Source organism: Schistocerca piceifrons, chromosome 3 (genome assembly GCF_021461385.2).
Source record: "Schistocerca piceifrons isolate TAMUIC-IGC-003096 chromosome 3, iqSchPice1.1, whole genome shotgun sequence".
Taxonomy (NCBI): domain Eukaryota; kingdom Metazoa; phylum Arthropoda; class Insecta; order Orthoptera; family Acrididae; genus Schistocerca; species Schistocerca piceifrons.
This window is the reverse complement of record NC_060140.1, coordinates 234607281-234630031: the sequence shown is the minus strand read 5'-3', so window position 1 is coordinate 234630031 and position 22751 is coordinate 234607281. Positions and strand designations below refer to the sequence as shown.

At 44.9% G+C, this 22751-nt stretch overlaps 1 protein-coding gene across 1 annotated transcript in view; it reads left to right on the top strand.

Moving 5' to 3' along the window:
• Positions 1 to 22751, top strand: part of LOC124788539 — a 573870-nt gene that overhangs the window by 185635 nt on the left and 365484 nt on the right. Inside the window, exon 6 of the mRNA XM_047255809.1 lies at positions 13325 to 13527. Within this exon, the coding sequence (XP_047111765.1) occupies positions 13325 to 13527 (203 nt within the window). The remainder of the gene's footprint in view (positions 1 to 13324; positions 13528 to 22751) is intronic.

Below are 22751 nucleotides of genomic sequence, written 5' to 3'. Positions count from 1 at the left end.
ATTGAATCTCAATGTAGACAAGTGTAATGTGCTGCGAATACATAGAAAGAAAGATCCCTTAGATCCCTTATCATTTAGCTACAATATAGCAGGTCAGCAACTGGAAGCAGTTAATTCCATAAATTATCTGGGAGTACGCATTAGGAGTGATTTAAAATGGAATGATCATATAAAGTTGATCGTCGGTAAAACAGATGCCAGACTAAGATTCATTGGAGGACCCTAAGGAAATGCAATCCGAAAACAAAGGAAGTAGGTTACAGTACACTTGTTCACCCGCTGCTTGAATACTGCTCAGCAGTGTGGGACCCGTACCAGATAGGGTTGATGAGATGGAGAAGATCCAGTGGAGAGCAGCGCGCTTCGTTACAGGATCATTTAGTAATCGCGAAAGCGTTACAGAGATGATAGATAAACTCCAGTGGAAGACTCTGCAGGAGAGACGCTCAATAGCTCGGTACGGGCTTTTGCGGCGGTTTCGAGAACATACCTTCACCGAGGAGTCAAGCAGTACATTGCTCCCTCCTACGTATATCTCGCGAAGAGACCATGAGGATAAAATCAGAGATTAGAGCCCACACAGAGGCATACCGACAATCTTTCTTCCACGAACAATACGAGACTGGAACAGAAGGGAGAACCGATAGAGGTACTCAAGGTACCCTCCGCCACACACCGCCAGGTGGCTTGCGGAGTATGGATGTAGATGTAGATGTAGATGTAGATGTAGATGCCTTCATGCAAGAATGTTTGCGGTTGCCTACGGAACCATGATTGTACGCAGGCATGCACCTCTTCATCCGAAGCAAATCGACAGCCATGAATATCTTTCTTCAGGCCTCCAGAAATATGAAAATCGTATGGGGAGAGGCTAGGACTGTCTGTAGGATGTGTAAGGAGGCGTACACGTGTTGAAGATATTACTTCGAGTATGCTGCAGAAGTTTCTCTGGGAAGCCCTTTCACATGTTTCACGCAGTCCCGATCTCTCCCCATGCAATATACGTAGTTTTGGAGCCCTGCAGAAACACATTCGTGTTCCTCGATTTGCATCGGACGAAGAGCTGCTCGCCTGGATATAATCGTGTTCTCATGGGCAGCCGCAAACATTTTTCCGTGAAGGCACTGCCCGTAATTGTCTCACAGTGGGATAAATGTGTTAGTAGTTACGGTGATTACTTTTGAAATAGTAAAGAGTTTACTTTCATCTGTCTCGAATGCGTTTCACTGCCCCTTGTACAATGAAATCTAAAGGCTAGTGGCTTTAATTTTTGCTAATGTGCAAACAGGATAAATCAAATATTAATTCAGAAGGGTAGATCACTGAGGGTGAACTAACAATGGAAAGAAAGAAAAAGATTTTGGACGCTCCTATTTGGCACTAGCCAAGTTAGTTATTTTCACCCATAGCCAGTGCCATCTAGCTGATGGTCCACGCCCTCCTCTACGACCTCTTTTGAGTCCACGCTTACTCATCTACAAGACTCGCTGAGAAAAACGGGAAACTATCTAAGGAAATAAAAGAAAGGTTCAGGAGTGGAATTAAAATACAAGGTGAAAGGATATCAATGATACGATTCGCTGATGACATTGCTATCCTGAGTGAAAGTGAAGAAGAATTAAATGATCTGCTGGACGGAATGAACAGTCTAATGAGTACACAGTATGGTTTGACAGTAAATCGGAGAAAGACGAAGGTAATGAGAAGTAGTAGAAATGAGAACAGCGAGAAACTTAACATCAGGATTGATGGTCACGAAGTCACTGAAGTTAAGGAATTCTGCTACCTAGGCAGTAAAATAACCAACGGCGGACGGAGCAAGGAGGACAGCAAAAGCAGACTCGATATGGCAAAAAAGGCATTTATGTCCAAGAGAAGTCTACTAATATCAAATACCGGCCTTAATTTGAGGAAGAAATTTCTGAGGATGTACGTCTGGAGTACAGCATTGTATGGTAGTGAAACATGGACTGTGGGAAAACCGGAACAGAAGAGAATCGAAGCATTTGAGATGTGGTGCTATAGACGAATGTTGAAAATTAGGTGGACTGATAAGGTAATGAATGAGGAGGTTCTACGCAGAATCGGAGAGGAAAGGAATATGTGGAAAACACTGATAAGGAGAAGAGACAGGATGATAGGACATCTGCTGAGACATGAGGGAATGACTTCCATGGTACCAGAGGGGGCTGTAGAGGGCAAAAACTGTAGAGGAAGACAGAGATTGGAATACGTCAAGCAAATAATTGAGGACGTAGGTTGCAAGTCCTACTCTGAGATGAAAAGGTTAGCACAGGAAAGGAATTCGTGGCGGGCCGCATCAAACCAGTCAGTAGACTGATGACAAAAAAAAAATCTAAGCAGAATCCGACGCCCACGCACGGGAACGCATTTTTGTCTGTCTTCTGTCCCGCGTTAAGTAACTTTCTTGATCACGTAGGATGATCTAACCCTGACATTAAAAATTCAAAAATGAAATCGCCACCTCCAAGCCTGAGCACACCCCCTCGACACCTGCCGGCTGGCTACTAGGTTTTGCAAGCTCCAAACTGCTCCGCGAAATCATTCGACATTCAGGCCTGTCAGCCAGTTAGACTGAGCAGCCGAATGTAGACATTTTCATGGGTTTCTGTAAGGTGCTGCTTTCTGACAGGACCTTTAGAGCTCACTCTGCAAAGAGTGTTGGAAACAGCGGCCGTCCTGGTGAAACTACTCGCCCTTAAAATCCGTCTAGTTGGCTCGGACCACCACCCATTTAGGAGGATTACGGAAAACCAGTCCACAACCTTCAGGCGTAACAAGATCTTTCTTACCCTCTAGCTACGGAAACTGGCTGAGATAAATACAAAAGCAGACAGAGCTAGTGCGAATGCTAGCCAGGAAATGATATGTTGCAAATATACGGCGTACTTACAAGGGAAACTCGCCATGGTTCCCCCCCCCACCCCCCACCCCCCCCCCACCCTCCCCGCCACCCCGCACCACCTCAGATTCAGACGGAGTCCCGGGTTAGATTCTCACGGGATCAGAGATTTCCACCTGCATCGAGATGACTAGGTGTTTGTGTTGACCTCATCATTTCATCATCATTCATGAAAGTGGAGAGTTTGGAATGAGTGAAGTTTGGGAATTTGTAAGGGCGCTGATTACCGCGCAGTTGAGCGCCCCACAAACCAAACATCATCATCATTATCATCATCATCATCCCTCAGATTCAGTTGTAAGAGGGCCCAGTGGACAGGCCGTCAAAAACTGAACACAGATAAAGATGAAAACAGGAAAAAGATGTACTGCACTGTAAATAAAAAAGGCAAAATATAAACAGCCTGAAAGAGCAAAGGCGTCCAACATAAGTGGTGACGGTGTTGGACTGCCAAACGAGCGACCCGTGTTTAAACCTCGCTTGTGCCATTTTTTTCGCCTTCGCTGTATTCAAATTTGTTCATGTGTCGTGCGGAAACGTCCGGATGCAACAGCAACGTGTAAGGTAGGGGCTTACACTACTGGCCATTAAACTTGCTACACCAAGAAGAAATGCAGATGAAAAACGGGTATTCATTGGACAAATATATTATACTAGAACTGACATGTCATAACATTTTCACGCAATTTTGGTGCGTAGATCCTGCGAAATCAGTACCCAGAACAACCACCTCTGGCCATAATAACGCTCTTGGTATGCCTGGGCATTGAGTCAAACAGAGCTTGGACGGCGTGTACAGGTACAGCTGCCCATGCAGCTTCAACACGATACCACAGTTCATCAAGAGCAGTGACTGGCGTATTGTGACGACCAGTTGTTCGGCCACCATTGACCATACGTTGTCAATTGGTGAGAGATCTGGAGAATGTGCTAGCCGGGGCAGCAGTCGAACATTTTCTGTATCCAGATAGGCCCGTACAGGACCTGCAACATGCGGTGGTGCATTACCATGTTGAAATGTAGGGTTTCGCAGGCATCGATGAAAGGTAGAGCCAGGGATCGTAATACATTTGAAATGTAACGTGCACTGTTAAAATACCGTCAATGCGAACAATAGGTGACCGAGACGTGTAACCAATGTCACCCCATACCATCACGCCGGGTGATACGCCAGTATGGCGATGACGAATACACGCTTCCAATGTGCGTTCACCGCGATGTCACCAAACACGGATGCGACCATCATGATGCTGTAAATAGAACCTGTATTCATCCGAAAAAATTACGTTTTGCCATTTGTGCACCCAGGTTCGCCGTTGAATACACCATCGCAGGCGCTCCTGTCTGTGATGCAGCGTGAAGGGTAACCGCAGCCATGGTCTCCGAGCTGATAGTCCATGCTGCTGCAAACGTCGTCGAACTGTTCGTGCAGATGTTTGTTGTCTAGCAAACGTCCTCATTTGTTGACTCAGGGATCGAGACGTGGCTGCACGATCCGTTACAGCCATGCGGATAAGATGCCTGTCATCTCGACTGCTAGTGATACGAGGCCGTTGGGATCCAGCACGGCGTTCCGTATTACCCTCCTGAACCCACCGATTCCATATTCTGCTAACAGTCATTGGATCTCGATCAACGCGAGCAGCAATGTCGCGATAGGATAAACCGCAATCGCGATAGGCTACAATCCGACCTTTATCAAAGTCGGAAACGTGATGGTACGCATTTCTCCTCCTTACACGAGGCATCACAACAGCGTTTCACCAGAAATCGGTTGGAATGTTTCCTCATGTCAGCACGTTGTAGGTGTCACCAACGGCACCAAGTTTGTGTGAATGTTCTGAAAAGCTAATCATTTGCATATCACAGCATCTTCTTCCCGTCGGTTAAATTTCGCGTCTGTAGTACGTCATCTTCGCGGTGTAACAATTTTAATGGCCAGTAGTGTATAATGACAGTTGGTAATGCACAACTACTCTATTAGCAGCCGAAAGGAAGTGGCTTTCGAATGGGAACCCCCAAACGTTTGATGACAAGAAGACAAATCAACCGAATCCTGCACACAGACAGATAAAGTAAGAAATGAAGAAGTTCTCAATATAATGTATGGGAATCGAAAATTATTGGAAGAATGTTTTCAGAAGAAGGGAAAGGCAAATGGGATGTATAATGCGGAATCCAGGCATAGTTAATTTATCGCTGACGGGAGCAGAAGTAAGAGACAAAATAACGAGCACGAAAGACTAGAGTATGCAAAACAGTTTATGGACGATGTTGGGTGTAATAGTCTGAAACGCGTCAGCTGCCTCCCTTTACATTAAAAGAGCAAAAATATGAGACATAATGAGAGATATGACCGACCATCTGCTGGCTGATGCCATGTTTTTCCAGCTTTTTTCCTGCTGTTAACTGTTACAGCAGTCCGCTAGCAACTTTCATAATGTCGCCAGTTGTCAGTCTCCGTACCTTTGCTTCTCTGAATGGATATGGTGATAGCTGGCCAGAGATATCAAGCGTCTTTAGTTGCAGAATAGGGCAGGGTCCCGTATTTTGCGATTGCCTCGCACGCTCAATATTATTGACACAATAATACTGTGCAATTTTATGACCGGTAAGCTTCAGTTAAAAATTTACCTTCATAGCGAACATGTCGGTGTTCGACGATGTCGCTCGTATTGTAATCGAGCTGTTTGGCTTGCAGTAAGTAACAACTGTTGTAAGCGAAATAAAACAATGGCTTACTGATTACTGACTGCAACTTACATTATCTTCGGTCTGCGCTGTGACAACTGTTGCAAGATAAACAGACGTGTACGCTCACTTAAAAGCTGATTTTATTTCTCAATGCTTAGGACTGCTAGAAATATAACAAATAATTCCGCCTACTTTCATCAAACCACGATCTTCAGTTTCCTCTGCTGTTATGAACAACGAGATATCTGGAGTTTCCTGATCAGTCAGGAATTTCATTTCACAAAGTGCCAAGTGGTGCTTTCATATACGTCTTCAAGCCAACTTTCATATCTGTCGTCATTTACTTTTTTCAGTTCTACCGGAAGTTCGTTCGGAGATAACTGAATTTTCCATCTTGTCGGCAGGAACTGCCGTGTACTATGCAGTACCACTCTTGCACGGTACAATACACTGAGCGAGAGTTACTGTTTTCAAAAGGTCTGCAACAATCTTCAAAATATTGCGCAAACCGTCAATACCTATCTTATATTATCAATATTATTGCCAAATACTCAGTACTTCGCAATAAATATTGAGTGGTTGAGGGCCCGTTAGATTTTGGCGGGATACCTGGGGAGGGGGTGGGCGAAGGGGGGGGGGAGTGTAACATACCGTCGAACGTGATCCCACGCCTCCATTTGACAGTGACATTGTCTTCCCTCCAATTGGTTCTGTTCTCTTGACGTGAAGTCTGAAGTGACCTTTAGCGTCTCTGTTTGTAGACAAGGTCAGTATTTTATCATTGATGTCCTCGTATTTATTACGATCATTTCCTTCTATTTTTTCTATCTAGCATGAGGTAGGTACAAATCTTTTTCATTGTGTGTGTGTGTGTGTGTGTGTGTGTGTGTGTGTGTGAATTCCTAAGGGACCAAACTGCTCAGGTCATCGGTCCCTAGACTTACACACTACTTAAACAAACTTATGCTGAGAACAACACACACATCCATGCCCGAGAGAGGACTCCAACCTTAGGCTGGAGGGGCCGCGCAATCCATGACATGGCGCCCCAGACCACGCGGCCACTCCGCGCCGCTCTTTTTCATTCGGCTCAGTCTTGTACAAGAGATCTGAATTCTTAAATCTTAATTCTCATCACCATTGATTGTTTTCCATGTTCCGGGTGACCAAAAAGTGAGTATAAATTTGAAAACTGAATAAATCACGGAATAATGTAGATAGAGAGGTACAAATTGACACACATGCTTGGAATGACATGGGGTTTTATTAGAACCGAAAAAATACAAATGTTTAAAAAATGTCCGACAGATGGCGCTTCATCTGATCAGAATAGCAATAATTAGCATAACAAAGTAAGAAAAAGCAAAGATGATGTTCTTTACAGGAAATGCTCAATATGTTTACCATCATTCCTCGACAATAGCTGTAGTCGAGGAATAATGTTGTGAACAGCACTGTAAAGCATATCCGGAGTTATGGTGAGGCATTGGCGTCGGATGTTGTCTTTCAGCATCCCTAGGGATGTCGGCCGATCACGATACACTTACGACTTCAGGTAACCCCAAAGCCAATAATCGCGCGGACTGAGGTCTGGAGACCTGGGAGGCCAAGCATGACGAAAGTGGCGGCTGAGCACACGATCATCACCAAACGACGCGCGCAAGAGATCTTTCACGCGTCTAGCAATATGGTGTGGTTCTAATAAAACCCCATATCATTCCAAGCATGTGTGTCAATTTTTACCTCTCTATCTATATTATTCCGTGGTTTATTAAGTTTTTAAATTTATACTGACTTTTTGATCACCTCGTATTCCTCCTGTGTGCAGTCCGGAATCTTGCCTTCTTCCTTTTGCCTTACGATATTGAGTCCATCATTCATATTAGGCAACATATTTAAAAAATTAATTCCGCATTCACTGAAGAGAGATCCTGCGGTAGGTGCTATCGGTATGTGATATATATATATATATATATATATATATATATATATATATATATATATATATATATATATATATATATATATATATATATATATCTGTCTTTCGACTGATTTGATGCGATTCTCCACATTTACCTACCTCGTGGTAATTCTTTCATATCTAAGCAACTTACAAAAGACCATTTGACAAGTGCGAAAGGGTCTCCATTTCCTTCAATACCCCAAGAAAAACATGTTCATTTGATCGTTTTTCACGTACGTAACTACGAAGATAATTTATTTTAATTATGGACCCCGACGTACAAGGTCAGCGGATGGGCCCTATGTATATTCAGTTTATTCATTTGGATCAGTTATCGTTACGCTTTCAATAAACCACTGGAGGTGAAATAATCTCAATATTTATTCGTTCGAATAATGCACGCGCTAGTTTTATTCACTCAATAATAATTTTGAGGCCATATACTCACTGGACATAAAAAAACCATCATACTTTTTACAATAACTCAAACTAATCACTCGTATTTGGGACCGGAGGACCCGGATATTGAGAGGATAGTTGCTTGTCCAGTCGTTTCGTACGGAAAGGTGAAAGTGACGTTATAAGATACCTTCGAGTACTAAGGAACTATCTTGTTAGAGGTTATTAATGGACAAAGAAAGTTCATAACAGAAGTTATTGACAATAATTGCTTGATTGCGAAAATATATACACACAAACACATCAAACAATATTTAGAAGACAATACATACAGTCTATTTATATTATCCATCGTGCCTTGATTTCTTTCTAATTGTCAGTTATCGTCAGAAACACTTGCATTTTTCTTATTATATGAGCTGACTTTTTCACTGTTAAAATGATTTTTAAATAAAAATTATTTTATCAATTTACGTTCTTATTTGCTCAAAATATAAGCTTTTCCCATCTCCTAGGTACTATAAAATCTATTTTTTTCTGTTTTAGATATTTAGTTACTTTTGTGGAAGAACCCTGCTCGGAATAATATCGACGTCCTCATGGAATCTTGGCAAAGTGTAATGAAAACAAAGCAAACAATCAAGTAAACACTAAGAACACAAAAAAGAACGTAATCGACTGCTATAACGTAAGTGACCGGGAGCGGAAAGGAATCGTTAACTATCGATGTTAGGAGCAACGACCGTCTCTCTCTCTCTCTCTCTCTCTCTCTCTCTCTCTCTCTCTCTCTCTCCTCCTCCCCACCACATACCTGCGTCAACGTCAAAACGACGACTCCCTTTCCGTTCTGTTCAGTTGCGTTGAAGGTCTGTGTCAATTATGCCATTTTAAATGCGTTGTACATCTTGCGCATTACTTTTACATTCCATTCAATCCCATTCCGTTCCGTCAAGTGTGGATCGTGTTTAAGACGAACTACTTAGCCATCCTCATTGTGACGAGTATGTGCTGTGTTGTACTTCGGAGAGAAACAGACAGAGCAATCAAAAAATACGAAACACCATCCTTTAGAGTCCATGTTACAGTGATGTCATACAATCCTGACCCATTTCTAAAAAATAATGCATCTAATTACACAGCACACCATTCATGTAAGATTGCTGTCGCTTTATGGATACATTTTCAAGTGGTGTTGTTGTTGTGGTCTTCAGTCGTAAGACTGGTTTGATGCACCTCTCCATACTACTCTATCCTGCGCAAGCTGCTTCATCTCCCAGTACGTACTGCAGCCTACATCCTTCTGAATCTGCTGAGTGTATTCATCTCTTGGTCTCCTTCTACGATTTTTACCCTCCACGCTGCCCTCCAATACTAAATTGGTGATCCCTTGATGCCTCAGAACATGTTCTTCCAACCGAGACCTCCTTCTAGTCAAGTTGTGCCACAAACTCCTCGTCTCCCCAATTCTATTCAATACCTCCTCATTAGTTATGTGATCCACCCATCTAATCTTCAGCATTCTTCTGTAGCACCACATTTCGAAAGCTTCTATTCTCTTCTTGTCCGAACTATTTATCGTCCATCTTTCACTTCCATACATGGCTACACTCCACACAAATACTTTCAGAAATGACTTCCTGACACTTAAATCGATACTCGATGTTAACAAATTTCTCTTCTTCAGAAACGCTTTCCTTGCCATTGCCAGTGTACATTTTATATCCTCTCTACTTCGACCATCATCAGTTATTTTGCTCCCCAAATAGCAAAACTCATTTACTACTTTAAGTGTCTAATTTCCTAATCTAATTCCCTCAGCATCACCCGAGTTGACTCGACTACATTCCATTATCCTCGTTTTGCTTTTGTTGATTTTCATATTATATCCTCTTTTCAAGACACTGTCCATTCCGTTCAACTGCTCTTCCAAGTCCTTGCTGTCTCTGACAGAATTACAATGTCTTCGGCGAACCTCAAAGCTTTTATTTCTTCTCCATGGATTTTAATTCCTACTCCGAATTTTTCTTTTGTTTCATTTACTGCTTGCTCAATAAACAGATTGAATAACATCGGGGAGAGGCTACAACCCTGTCTCACTCCCTTCCCAACCACTGCTTCCCTTTCATGTTGGAACACGTGAGGCACTACTGACCCTACAGCTTACCTTAGAAGCTAGATTAAGAAAATACAAACCTACACTTCTAGCATTTGTAGACTTGGAGAAAACTTTTGACAATGGTGACTGGAATACTATCTTTCAAATTCTGAAGGTGGCAGGGGTAAAATACAGGGAGCGAAAGGCTATTTACAATTTGTACAGAAACCCTCAAGTGAAAAGACGTAAAATCAGGAAAACAAGAGGAACACTCTGCCGAGCACTTTAAATATGATCTGCAGAGTAGTCAAGCAGATGTAGATGTAGGTGCTGCCTCCGATGTAGATACATGTGCCACAAAATCCCAGATTAATTTCCGAAACCTGGAGCAGACTTCCAAGAGGATAAGTCAATGAAGTGATGCTCGGTATAAACTCGGATCAGAGTTTCTCATCTGTCATTTACGCTCTTCTGTCTAGTGGCCTCTCGTTTATTCAAGGCAGCTTTCCACTGCCTCCCGAGAGGACGAACCATCACGTTCTTCCGTCGAGAAGCCTTTAGTCTACTCAACGCTGCTTACGTCTGCTTTCAGAGAGGGCGAAGCGAGAAGTATTCCTCGCCAGCACTCGAGGGGCTACCACGCTGGGAATGCGACGGCAAGGTACTCGCGCAACGGCGAGGGAATGTGCCTATGTTGGCTCTGTAACGCCATAGAACGGCTTTCCGGGTAATGTGGCCCTGCCAGCCCAAGAGCTTGTAGAGGGCAAAGCATTCGTGAAGAGAAACTGTCTGGAATATCACTCGCCGGGGACATCGTGAAGGAGACTCCAGGCGGGACGAATATCGTCATTCTGTGACACACAGCTTTTCCTGAAGGGTGAGCTTCCACGAACTCACATCGAAGCCCGTAGTGCTACCACAGGAGCTAACGAGGAACTAACATAGCAAGTGCCATAATGCGATTTCCCAGGAACTTCGGTCAGTGGAAGACGATTCAGAATAAGCGTGTCTCGGCTTGTCGGTAGATTCACGACCGTTTCTGAAAAAACGACGGTCAAAATTTTCGAGGTATTTTCCATGCCTTTTACTGTGTCCCCGGAAGCGGTGGTGGCATAGTGTTTAGCGTCGCAGGTTCTTGCGCACAATGTTCGAAACCCGATAACTGTTTTTTATTAATTTTTATTGTCTTCATGTACCTACCCATGTCCGTAGAAGGTTACTACACGAATGCTTCTTGCCTAATCAGGGGATACAAGGGCAACATATTAATTGTAAAATTATAACTGGATTTCACAATAAGTGTCACAAATTTATTACACAGAGTGTTACAAAAAGGTACGGCCAAACTTTCAGGAAACATTCCTCACACACAAAGAAAGAAAATATGTTATGTGGACATGTGTCCGGAAACGCTTACTTTCCATGTTAGAGCTCATTTTATTACTTCTCTTCAAATCACATTCATCATGGAATGAAAACACACAGCAACAGAACGTATCAGCGTGACTTCAGACACTTTGTTACAGGAAATGTTCAAAATGTCCTCCGTTAGCGAGGATACATGCATCCAGCCTCCGTCGCATGGAACCCCTGATGCGCTGATGCAGCCCTGGAGAATGGCGTATCGTATCAGAGCCGTTCACAATACGAGCACGAAGATTCTCTACATTTGGTACCGGGGTTGCGTAGACAGGAGCTTTCAAATGCCCCCATAAATGAAAGTCAAGAGGGTTGAGGTCAGGAGAGCGTGGAGGCCATGGAATTGGTCCGCCTCTACCAATCCATCGGTCACCGAATCTGTTGTTGAGAAGCGTACGAACACTTCGACTGAAATGTGCAGGAGCTCCATCGTGCATCAACCACATGTTGTGTCGTTCTTGTAATGGCATATGTTCTAGCAGCACAGGAAGAGTATCCCGTGTGAAATCATGATAACGTGCTCCATTGAGTGTAGGTGGAAGAGCAAACTAAACTGAGCTCTAACATGGAAATTAAGCGTTTCCGGACACATGTCCACACAACATCTTTTCTTTATTTGTGTGTGAAGAATGTTTCCTGAAAGTTTGGCCGTACCTTTTTGTAACACCCTGTATATGTGTGTGTATGATAGGTTGGTGATTATAACCTTTTTAAATTCTCATATCCTGATATTTCATTCTCTTGTCAATTCTTATATTCTGTCCGTATGTTTATTTCTCAGGAAGATCTAATGCATTCCCTTGGATGATACCGATCGTAGAAACATTCGAAACACAGTTATTCCGAACACCACGAGCATCCCATAAATGCTGGTTTGCCACAATGACGTTTCTTCGTACGAATCTCACTCGGGAAAGAAAGGTCGTCAACACTGGTTAAGATTTCGAGCGTTGGCAATACTTTTGCGGTAAACCATGTATAAAGGATCACTTTTACGAAAAGTGGTTCTTGCAGTTGACTATAAATAAAGATTGTGTGTGTGTGTGTGTGTGTGTGTGTGTGTGTGTGTGTGTGTGTCTGTGTGTATTGCACCGGGGACCTAGAAACGACGGAGAGCCTTCGTCCCACTGTACTCCTCAGTGGTTCACAACCCCACAACAGGCCACAGCCGTCCACTCATCTCACCGCCGCTCCACAGCGAATCCAGGGTTATTGTGTGGTTCAGCCCCCAGTGGACACCCTCCCCCCCCACCCGTAACCCCCCCCCCCCCCCATCCGGAAACGTCTCCTACCAGACCAGTGTAACCTCAAATGTTTGCGTGGTAGACAGTGTTTGCGCCACAATCACCGACTACTGTAACAGAGGCGGAATAAGGGGAACCAGCCCGCATTCACCGAGGCAGATGGAAAGCCACCTTAAAAACCGTCCACTGGCTGGCCGACACACCGGGCCTAGACACTAATCTGCCGGGAGGATTCGTGCTGGAGACCGGCACGCCTTCCGACTCGCGAAGCAGCGAGTTAGACCGCGTGACTAGCGAGCGGGCTATAAATATACACTACAGGAATTTCAGCGAAAGCATTTTCAAATAATCCTTATTCTTTTTTCTTTATTTTTTTTTAAATTCATCTGATATCAGAAAGAGGTCCGCCAATATGTTAGGAGGTATCCCGTGACTTTTATCACCTCAGTGTATCGCACCACGTACCCGTAACACTACAAAGCGGTGTACAGTCTTGTCATCATGGTTTGTCTCATCAGTGTCTTTGTGGTGTGATATGCATACAGAATGCCTGCCACAGGTGTTTGTGTATGTGTTGTTCACAGATGCAGCTACGACTACCTGCAGATCCTGGAGCGAGTGGGAAACAGCAACAGCAGCGTGGCGACGCGACGCCTCTGTGGAGACTGGAGCTCTCGCCTCAAGAAGCTGCGCTACGTCAGCCAGGGTCCCGCCCTGCAGCTCAGGTTCTTCTCCGACTACTCGCACCACTACAGCGGCTACAAGGCGCGCATCTCCATGGAACAAGGTCCGTACATCAAGTTTTGGTTAACAGCTGAATATTTTAATTGTCATAACTCATTATTATATACTACTCTCTCTCTCTCTCTCTCTCTCTCTCTCTCTCTCTCTCTCTCTCTCTCTCTCTCTCTCTTTACCTCCCTCCCTCCCTCCCTCCCTCTCTCTCTCTCTCTCTCTTATAAAACACACACACACACACACACACACACACACACTTACACGGAAGCGCGCGCGCTCTCACTTAATTAAATCTCTAATTTATTCATCCTCTGTCCGCCCCCGGTAGCTGAGTGGTCAGCGCGACAGAATGTCAATCCAATGGGCCCAGGTTCTATTCCCTGCTGGGTCGGAGACTTTCTCCGCTCAGGGACTGGGTGTTGTTTTGTACTAATCATCATCATTTCATCCCCAGCGGCGCGCCAGTCGCCGAAGTGGCGTCAAATCGAAAGACTTGCACTCGGCGAACGGTCTACTCGACGGGAGGCCCTAATCACACGACATTCACCCTTTATTTGATCAAATCTCATTCAGTCACACTGTAATTTACTCAAATGTCTCACTTGTTCATTCGGCCTCTCGTTCACTTATTCACTTCATCTCTCACTCAGTCAACTCGACACGCAAGTCGGCGAAGTGGCGTCAACTCAAGGACTTGCACAAGGCGACCGGTCTACCGGACGGGAGGCCCTAGCCACACGGCATTTCCATTTGCTCACTCAACTACTCATTAAGTCATTTGCCCTCTCACTTATTCAGTCTCTCGTTCACACTTCCGCTTACTCAGCCTTGCACTCGCTCAAATTCTTACTAAAACCCTCATTTAGTCACTCTCTCCCTCGCTGGAATTCATAACTCATCTTCTCACACAATAAGTCTCTCACTCACAGTCTGCCCTATTCACTTACTCATTCACTTACTTAGTCTGTCACACATTCGCTGATTCACTCATTCACTGTCTGTTACTTTGTTTTCCTCTTTTAACTGAAGAAAACAGTATCTCTGGTCTCCAACCCTGAAATAATCTTCTGTATCGATGTGCTATGTTTTGGCGTTACTAATAACAGTACCAGCTTGTCATAATTAAACTACCAAACTTGGTAGCATTAATGCACAGAGCAAGGGCTGCCTGATTTCCATGCGTCACAGCGCCACCGTCCAATTACAACTATGGCGCCACGTGAAGTTATCAGTCATCATGATTCATAGTTTCACACTCCAGTCACAGTGCACTTGTTCACGTGCCATCGTGGGCTTGGACAAACGGAGCAGGACATTATTGGTGAAGCTCTATTATCAACACAACAGTAATGCTGGCAGCTGCACCACGAGAATATCGCCGACTGATAGGATTACGGAAGGGTCCTCGTTCTCCACCTACTGTGCGGGGCGTCATGAAGAAATTCGAATCAACTGGAGAACTGGCCGTCGCTCCGTGAAGAGACCGACGACGGGTTGCACCACAGGTGGTTGATAGCTGTTGCTGTGGCAGACAACGCAGCGAGCAATTCCCGATCGTCAGGCAGTGCGCGTGCTGTGTCAAGACAGTTGAACATCCAATGGACCACTGTACTGAAGGTGCTTCGAACCGTTCTCAAATGGTAGCCGTACAAGATCACCTGCTTCTCCGAAACATATTTGGAAAAAATTTAATTATCAGCCGATCATTTCCAAATGCTTGGCTGGCACGATTACCTGATCTCACTCCCTGTGGTTTTTGGTTGTGGGTTTACCTGAAGGACAGGGTTTATCTGGGAAACATTGACACATGTGCTGATCTGAATTGCAGCATATCAATAGAAGAAGCCAGGATACCTTGGTTCTGCTGTGCAGAATGCAATCCTGAGCTTTGAGACTCTTCTGATGGGCGCCACATTGAGCCACTTTTCTAGCAGTAATGGTATCGGTATGTTATGATATGACTTATCGTAGCAGCACATTGAAAGTGTTTCAATTGAATTGATTCGTTTCTTCCCCATTTTCCTGAGATTAATGCTACCGAGTTTGGTTCTCGCACGGTAATTAGTTTCCGTGTTATAACGTGTTAAATATGGAAAGTTTAATTATAACCATCCGGTATTTTACCGAAAAATTCTTTTCCATATTCCATACTTAGCCAAGCAGAGTTCATTTGACGGTTTGTTACATACACATTTAACAGCATACCTTTTACCATGATCAGTTTTGACTTAACTAGGTCATCTTCAAAAACTGCTTGCTCTCTGCCTGAATGAAAACATTCTGCCACATTAGCTGCCATTGAATGGATTAACTATCCCTTTACTTTGATTTAATTAGTATGCTGTTTAGGCCGCTTAGCAGTTTGCAGACGATTGTCTGAAATACAGACCAGACGTAATGTATTTCAAACACAACATATAAATCAAACATTAGTTTTTTAGTCGAAACCATAAGAGGTCTTAATGCCTCACGTATCAAATGGACATCCTGAGGGTGTACTTCAAGCACTCTTGATATCACACAACAGTGTGCAATAAAATTCAATTTACGTTAAGAAGACTTAGGAACGGTGGACATACAATCAAGAAAAGATTATATAGCAAAATGGTTTACAAATCGCCGCATTACAGAAATAACAAGTACTTCTTGGACAGCAGTGACGTAGCGTACCGCCTAGAAGTGTAAGAGTGACTAGACTTTTTCCTCATGGTCAGCTGCGCGACAACATATGACCTATGTGTCGTTTAAATAATTTTCCATAAAACTTTTTACCCTAATAAAGTGACACAGTGCAACTTATGAATGGAACAAGGGGAAGAGGGATTAGGGTTCCTGTATTCTGTGAACGGGGTTCATAGTCTCGTCATTTGTTCATCTTCTCTCGACGTAGAAAAAACCGGTATTATCGTAATTACAGTTGTTATGATGGTAAAAAACAATATCACTTCAGTAGCAATTTTGTTTTACACAGATACGGAATATAGAAAATTGCCTGTAAGCATTATGTCGTATTTATTTGGATTAAACTGATGTTGTAGAAAAAGTTTGATACATGCTGAGTTTTGAATCTATACTTATCTACAAATAATGCGTTGATTTGCATAAGCGGACAGGTCAAAGTTCCTTTATGACTTTTGATCTTTTCGTCCAAAGGTTCATTCATTGCTGTTGTTGTTAAGAACGAAGAAAGTGTGTTTTCATGTAGTTTTTTTCACTTTCACCGTGATGAAATGTAGGTAACTATATATTTAAAATCAACATTTGTTAATTTTTTAGAAAAATACTTACAGAATCAGTTTCTCTCTTCCTTCTTACCAACAGTAGTAAAGAAAAGCTTCAATATAACAGATGAAAAAGTAAACAGACAAAAAGACTTAAATCAGGCTCCTAATTAGTTTTATACAACCATATATGTTACAACCAGAATGAGATAAAAGTGACAGTGAAACCAGTACGTTAAAAGAAATACAGGCTAGTCTCCACACGCATTTCTCTTTGTTATTCATAAAAACCGTAGCAATAAAAATAACTGCATAAAACTAAAATCTTTAATAACAAAAAGGCGGAAGTTAGGGGCCCACACAGAGCAATCCCAAACTCCATCTGTGTAATTTCATAGGTTTTTCAGGAATATTTTCACAGCATTTCGTGTAAGAAACTCATGGTGTCCAGTGGCTAGTTACAAACTGAGATGGTTTCGTTTGATTTCTTACCTATATTTACCTCTGCAGCTGTACTGCCCTTAATGTATTTGCACAATAGCACAAATTTCGAAGGTATAGGCTCTGCATCTTGTACAGAAACAAACTTGTTCCATTCACTGACAGTACTTTCTGCCGACAATATGTGTTCCCACGTTATTCTGCGTCATTACGCTTGCTATCAGTATTACTCGCTTCTGACTCAACTTTTTCCCGTACTGTTAGTTGTACCACAGTCTAATAAATACAGTTACGACAGACTCTGGTTAGGAAGTTGTTACCGTTTGACGGCTGGAGCGACTCTAGCGCTCCAAGCGGTGAGAAAGCAGTCACTCACATGTGTCGTAAGGACAACGTTCGTTTTTAATTATTTTCTACTTAATTAATAAAATACTTGTCATAATTGTGCTTTCCATGCATTAGTAAACTACAAAAAAACATGAATTATCATCAAATGCATGTAAAACCAACCGAATGACACTAACTGATTGGCATAAGCTATAGCTTGTTTATGAAAACATACTTTCGAAAACGTGTATATTTGCAGCTTACGCCGCTGAAAGAAAATAATATAAACATTTATTCCATGCATGCGAAACCCATAGTGCTGTTGTTATCTGTTGTTGTTATCACAGACACACTCCTCGACACTTAAAAATTTTTATGGAGTCTAATGATCCGTCCATTCTTACACTTCACTCAGCTTTCTAATACACGGATAATTTTTGAAAATGTAATTACTTTCGCTTCAAAAATGAATGTGTTGAAAATTCTTGCCATTTATGGCTCAAATTTAGAAACAGTTGTTGAACTGGTTTACCCTACTTTTCTCTTAAGCTACAGCTGTTGTGGCTTATTTCACACATTAAACAATGTAGTTATTACAGTCTACGTAGGATTCCTATGTTTCAAATTCACTGTTTTGGCTGAAAGTGTAGCGAACAAAACTCCACTTTCTTGTTATACAACGTCTTTCTGCAAAGTGTCAGGTCTTCCGGTATTTACCAACAATTTTTTGCTGTTAAAGGAAAACGACATTATTCGATAAATAACTGTACGTTACAAGAGAATCGTAAATGATGTGCCGTGTAATGTACCGTTTCGTACGTTCCACGGTTCTTAGGAAATTAATGTATGTCAAATGACGTATCTTTTTGTAGTTATTGTACACTCCTGGAAATTGAAATAAGAACACCGTGAATTCATTGTCCCAGGAAGGGGAAACTTTATTGACACATTCCTGGGGTCAGATACATCACATGATCACACTGACAGAACCACAGGCACATAGACACAGGCAACAGAGCATGCACAATGTCGGCACTAGTACAGTGTATATCCACCTTTCGCAGCAATGCAGGCTGCTATTCTCCCATGGAGACGATCGTAGATATGCTGGATGTAGTCATGTGGAACGGCTTGCCATGCCATTTCCACCTGGCGCCTCAGTTGGACCAGCGTTCGTGCTGGACGTGCCGACCGCGTGAGACGACGCTTCATCCAGTCCCAAACATGCTCAATGGGGGACAGATCCGGAGATCTTGCTGGCCAGGGTAGTTGACTTACACCTTCTAGAGCACGTTGTGTGGCACGGGATACATGCGGACGTGCATTGTCCTGTTGGAACAGCAAGTTCCCTTGCCGGTCTAGGAATGGTAGAACGATGGGTTCGATGACGGTTTGGATGTACCGTGCACTATTCAGTGTCCCCTCGACGATCACCAGTGGTGTACGGCCAGTGTAGGAGATCGCTCCCCACACCATGATGCCGGGTGTTGGCCCTGTGTGCCTCGGTCGTATGCAGTCCTGATTGTGGCGCTCACCTGCACGGCGCCAAACACGCATACGACCATCATTGGCACCAAGGCAGAAGCGACTCTCATCGCTGAAGACGACACGTCTCCATTCGTCCCTCCATTCACGCCTGTCGCGACACCACTGGAGGCGGGCTGCACGATGTTGGGGCGTGAGTGGAAGACGGCCTAACGGTGTGCGGAACCGTAGCCCAGCTTCATGGAGACGGTTGCGAATGGTCCTCGCCGATACCCCAGGAGCAACAGTGTCCCTAATTTGCTGGGAAGTGGCGGTGCAGTCCCCTACGGCACTGCGTAGGATCCTACGGTCTTGGCGTGCATCCGTGCGTCGCTGCGGTCCGGTCCCAGGTCGACGGGCACGTGCACCTTCCGCCGACCACTGGCGACAACATCGATGTACTGTGGAGACCTCACGCCCCACGTGTTGAGCAATTCGGCGGTACGTCCACCCGGCCTCCCGCATGCCCACTATACGCCCTCGCTCAAAGTCCGTCAACTGCACATACGGTTCACGTCCACGCTGTCGCGGCATGCTACCAGCGTTAAAGACTGCGATGGAGCTCCGAATGCCACGGCAAACTGGCTGACACTGACGGCGGCGGTGCACAAATGCTGCGCAGCTAGCGCCATTCGACGGCCAACACCGCGGTTCCTGGTGTGTCCGCTGTGCCGTGCGTGTGATCATTGCTTGTACAGCCCTCTCGCAGTGTCCGGAGCAAGTATGGTGGGTCTGACACACCGGTGTCAATGTGTTCTTTTTTCCATTTCCAGGAGTGTAGATTGTAATGGCGCAACATAGATTCCCTGTTGTACAAATTATGTTACAGATCAGTACAAACGTTAGTATTCGTACTCATCAGATCCCGCGACTGTTACTTTAGGCTGTGGTTACACGCAGCAGTATGGACAGGCTCACTGATATGTGTCTCGTGTATGAATGCAGTAAAAGGGCGGCGCAACGATACTAGTCGAGCAGTTGCCGCAGCAACGGAAATTATACTCATGCTCATATATTAAGGATAATGCTGATACATGGTGAGACAACGCTCTGGTGGGCGGTTTGCGGGCTTAAATCACCTCGGGGTATGACCATGCGGTGCATTTGACCTGCGGTCGTCGCTCGGTGACGCTGACAGCAGTCCACATACGCAGAGGTGTTGTTGGTGCATGTCAGAGTACGGTGCAGCAAGTAAGGGTGTAGACGTTTTCAGATGTGCTAATGGTGACTGTGTGTTGGTTCAAATGATTCTGAGCACTATGGGACTTAACATCTGAGGTCATCAGTCCCCTATAACTTAGAACTACTTAAACCTAACTAACCTAAGGACATCACACACATCCATGCCCGAGGCAGGATTCGAACCTGCGACCGTAGCAGTCGCGCGGTTCCGGACTGCGCGCCTAGAACCGCGAGAACACCGCGGCCGGCGACTGTGTGTTGAAAATGGCTCAAAGAACACATATTGATGACGTAATGTGGGATAAAATACTAGGGCGCCTTGAGGCTGGTCAATCACAGCATGTCGTAGCACGGGCCCTCCGTGTGCCACAAAGTGTGATCTCAAGATTATGGCAACGATTCCAGCAGACAGGAAACGTGTCCAGACGCTACAGTACGGGACTTCCACAGTGTACAACACCACAAGAAGACCGATATCTCACCATCAGTGCCCGCAGACGGCCACGGAGTACTGCTGGTAGCCTTGCTCGGGACCTTACAGCAGCCGCTGGAACATTTGTCTCCAGACACACAGTCTACAGACGACTGAGCACACATGGTTTATTCGCCCGGAGATCTGCAAGGTGCATTCCACTGACCCCTGGTAAAGCCTGCTGTCAAGTACACAGTACACAGTACATGTTCATTGGAAAAGTGGTACCAGGTCGTGTTCACGGACGTGTCCAGGTACAGTCTGTACAGTGATTCTCGCCGGGTTTTCATCTGGCGTGAACCAGGAACCAGATACCAACCCTGTGATGTCCTTGAAAGGGACCTCTATGGATGTCGTGGTTTGATGGTGTGGGGTGGGATTATGATTGGTGTACGTACACCCCTGCATGTCTTTGATAGGGGAACTGTAACTGGTCAGGTGTATATCGAGACGTCATCCTGCACCAGTATGTCCGCCTTTTTCGGGGTGCAGTGGGTCCCACCTTCCTCCTGATGGATGATAACGCATGGCCCCATCGGGCTACCATCGTGGAGGAGTAACTTGAAACAGAAGATATCAGGCGAATGGAGTGGCCTGCCTGTTCTCCATCGAGCACGTCTGGGATGCTCTCGGTCGACGTATCGCTGCACGTCTTCAAACCCTTACGTCACTTCAGGAGCTCCGACAGGCACTGGTGCAAGAATTGGAGGCTATACGCCAGCAGGTTGTGGACCACCTGATCCAGAGTATGGTAACCCGTTGTGTGGCCTGTGTACGTGTGCATGGCGATCATATCACATAATGATGTCGGGGTACATGCGCTGGAAACAGTAGCTTTTTGTAGCACATGTGTTTCGGGACGGTTTTCTCAACTTATCACCAATACCGTGGACTTACAGATCTCTATCGTGTGTGTTCCCCATGTGCCCATGCTATTAGGGCCAGTTTTGTGTAGTGCCACGTTGTGTGACGCCACATTCTGCAGTTGTCCTTAATTTGTGAGCATGAGTGTAGACCACACGACTTTGGAATCTGAATGTGGTTGCGTTATTACACCACAATGAGCCACCGCAGATGACGACTACCAAAAAACTCGGAAAAGTCTCTGAAACATAGACGGAGTTCGGTTCACATTGTAGACCAAAACGGATCAACCATTATTAGCCATGATGAAATTCTAAAATCAGTTAGGCCCACAGGCTAAAATTCAGAAAACAGACAAACCACACAGATATACATGGCCCAGTCATATCAACACGGCTAACACCTATTTTCGGCGTCAACGTGCAATGACCACGCATAGACAGTAGGTCGCAGCATTAGAAATGGAGGGTATATAAAGCACGTCGGTGGAACGTGGAAATCCAGATCCTCGAGCGCCACACACTCCACCTCACCTTCCGTATACGCCTCCAGTCCCCCACGCGGATCCTCTACGACCTGATTCCTTTCCCCCACCTGTTCCTATTCCTCGAACATATCCAAGTCCTCTACACCTCCCACCGCCTTGATTCCCCTCATCCCCTGGTTGCTCCTCTCCTCTCCAACCCCCGCCCTCTGCCGCGCCTGTACCCCCTACCCTCCACCTCTACACCATCTCCTTTCCCAAGGTGGCTTCCGTCCTCCCCCTCCTGGATGCTGCCCTCTCTCCCTCCATTTATCCCTCCTCTCAACTCTGATCCTCATCTGCACCTCCCTTCCTCTGTCCTTTACCTGGGCTCCCTCTGACCCCCCTTCCATCCTGTTTTTTCCCTAACTACCCTCTCTCTGTCTCCCTTCTCTCCCACGAGTCCTTTTGCCTTCCCCTCCACTGCCTTTCGCACTGCTTCTCACATCCGTCCAACTGCCCTTTTTTCTATGCCCCCTTCCTTCCCCCTTCCTCGCCTTTTTATATGTCGTTTGTTCTCTCACTATTGTTTGTTTAACTTTCCTATCGGCTGTAGAGCAGCGTATTATGCTGCTGTCAGCCTGCCCCTCCCCGGGTGGGGGGGGGGGGGGGGGGGGGGGGGGGGGGGGGGGTATCGAAAATCAATACAGGAAAAAAAAAACGCTGGTAGCAGTGCAGTCATTGTCTTAATGTAGTTTGTAAACCGTTAGCGTGCCACC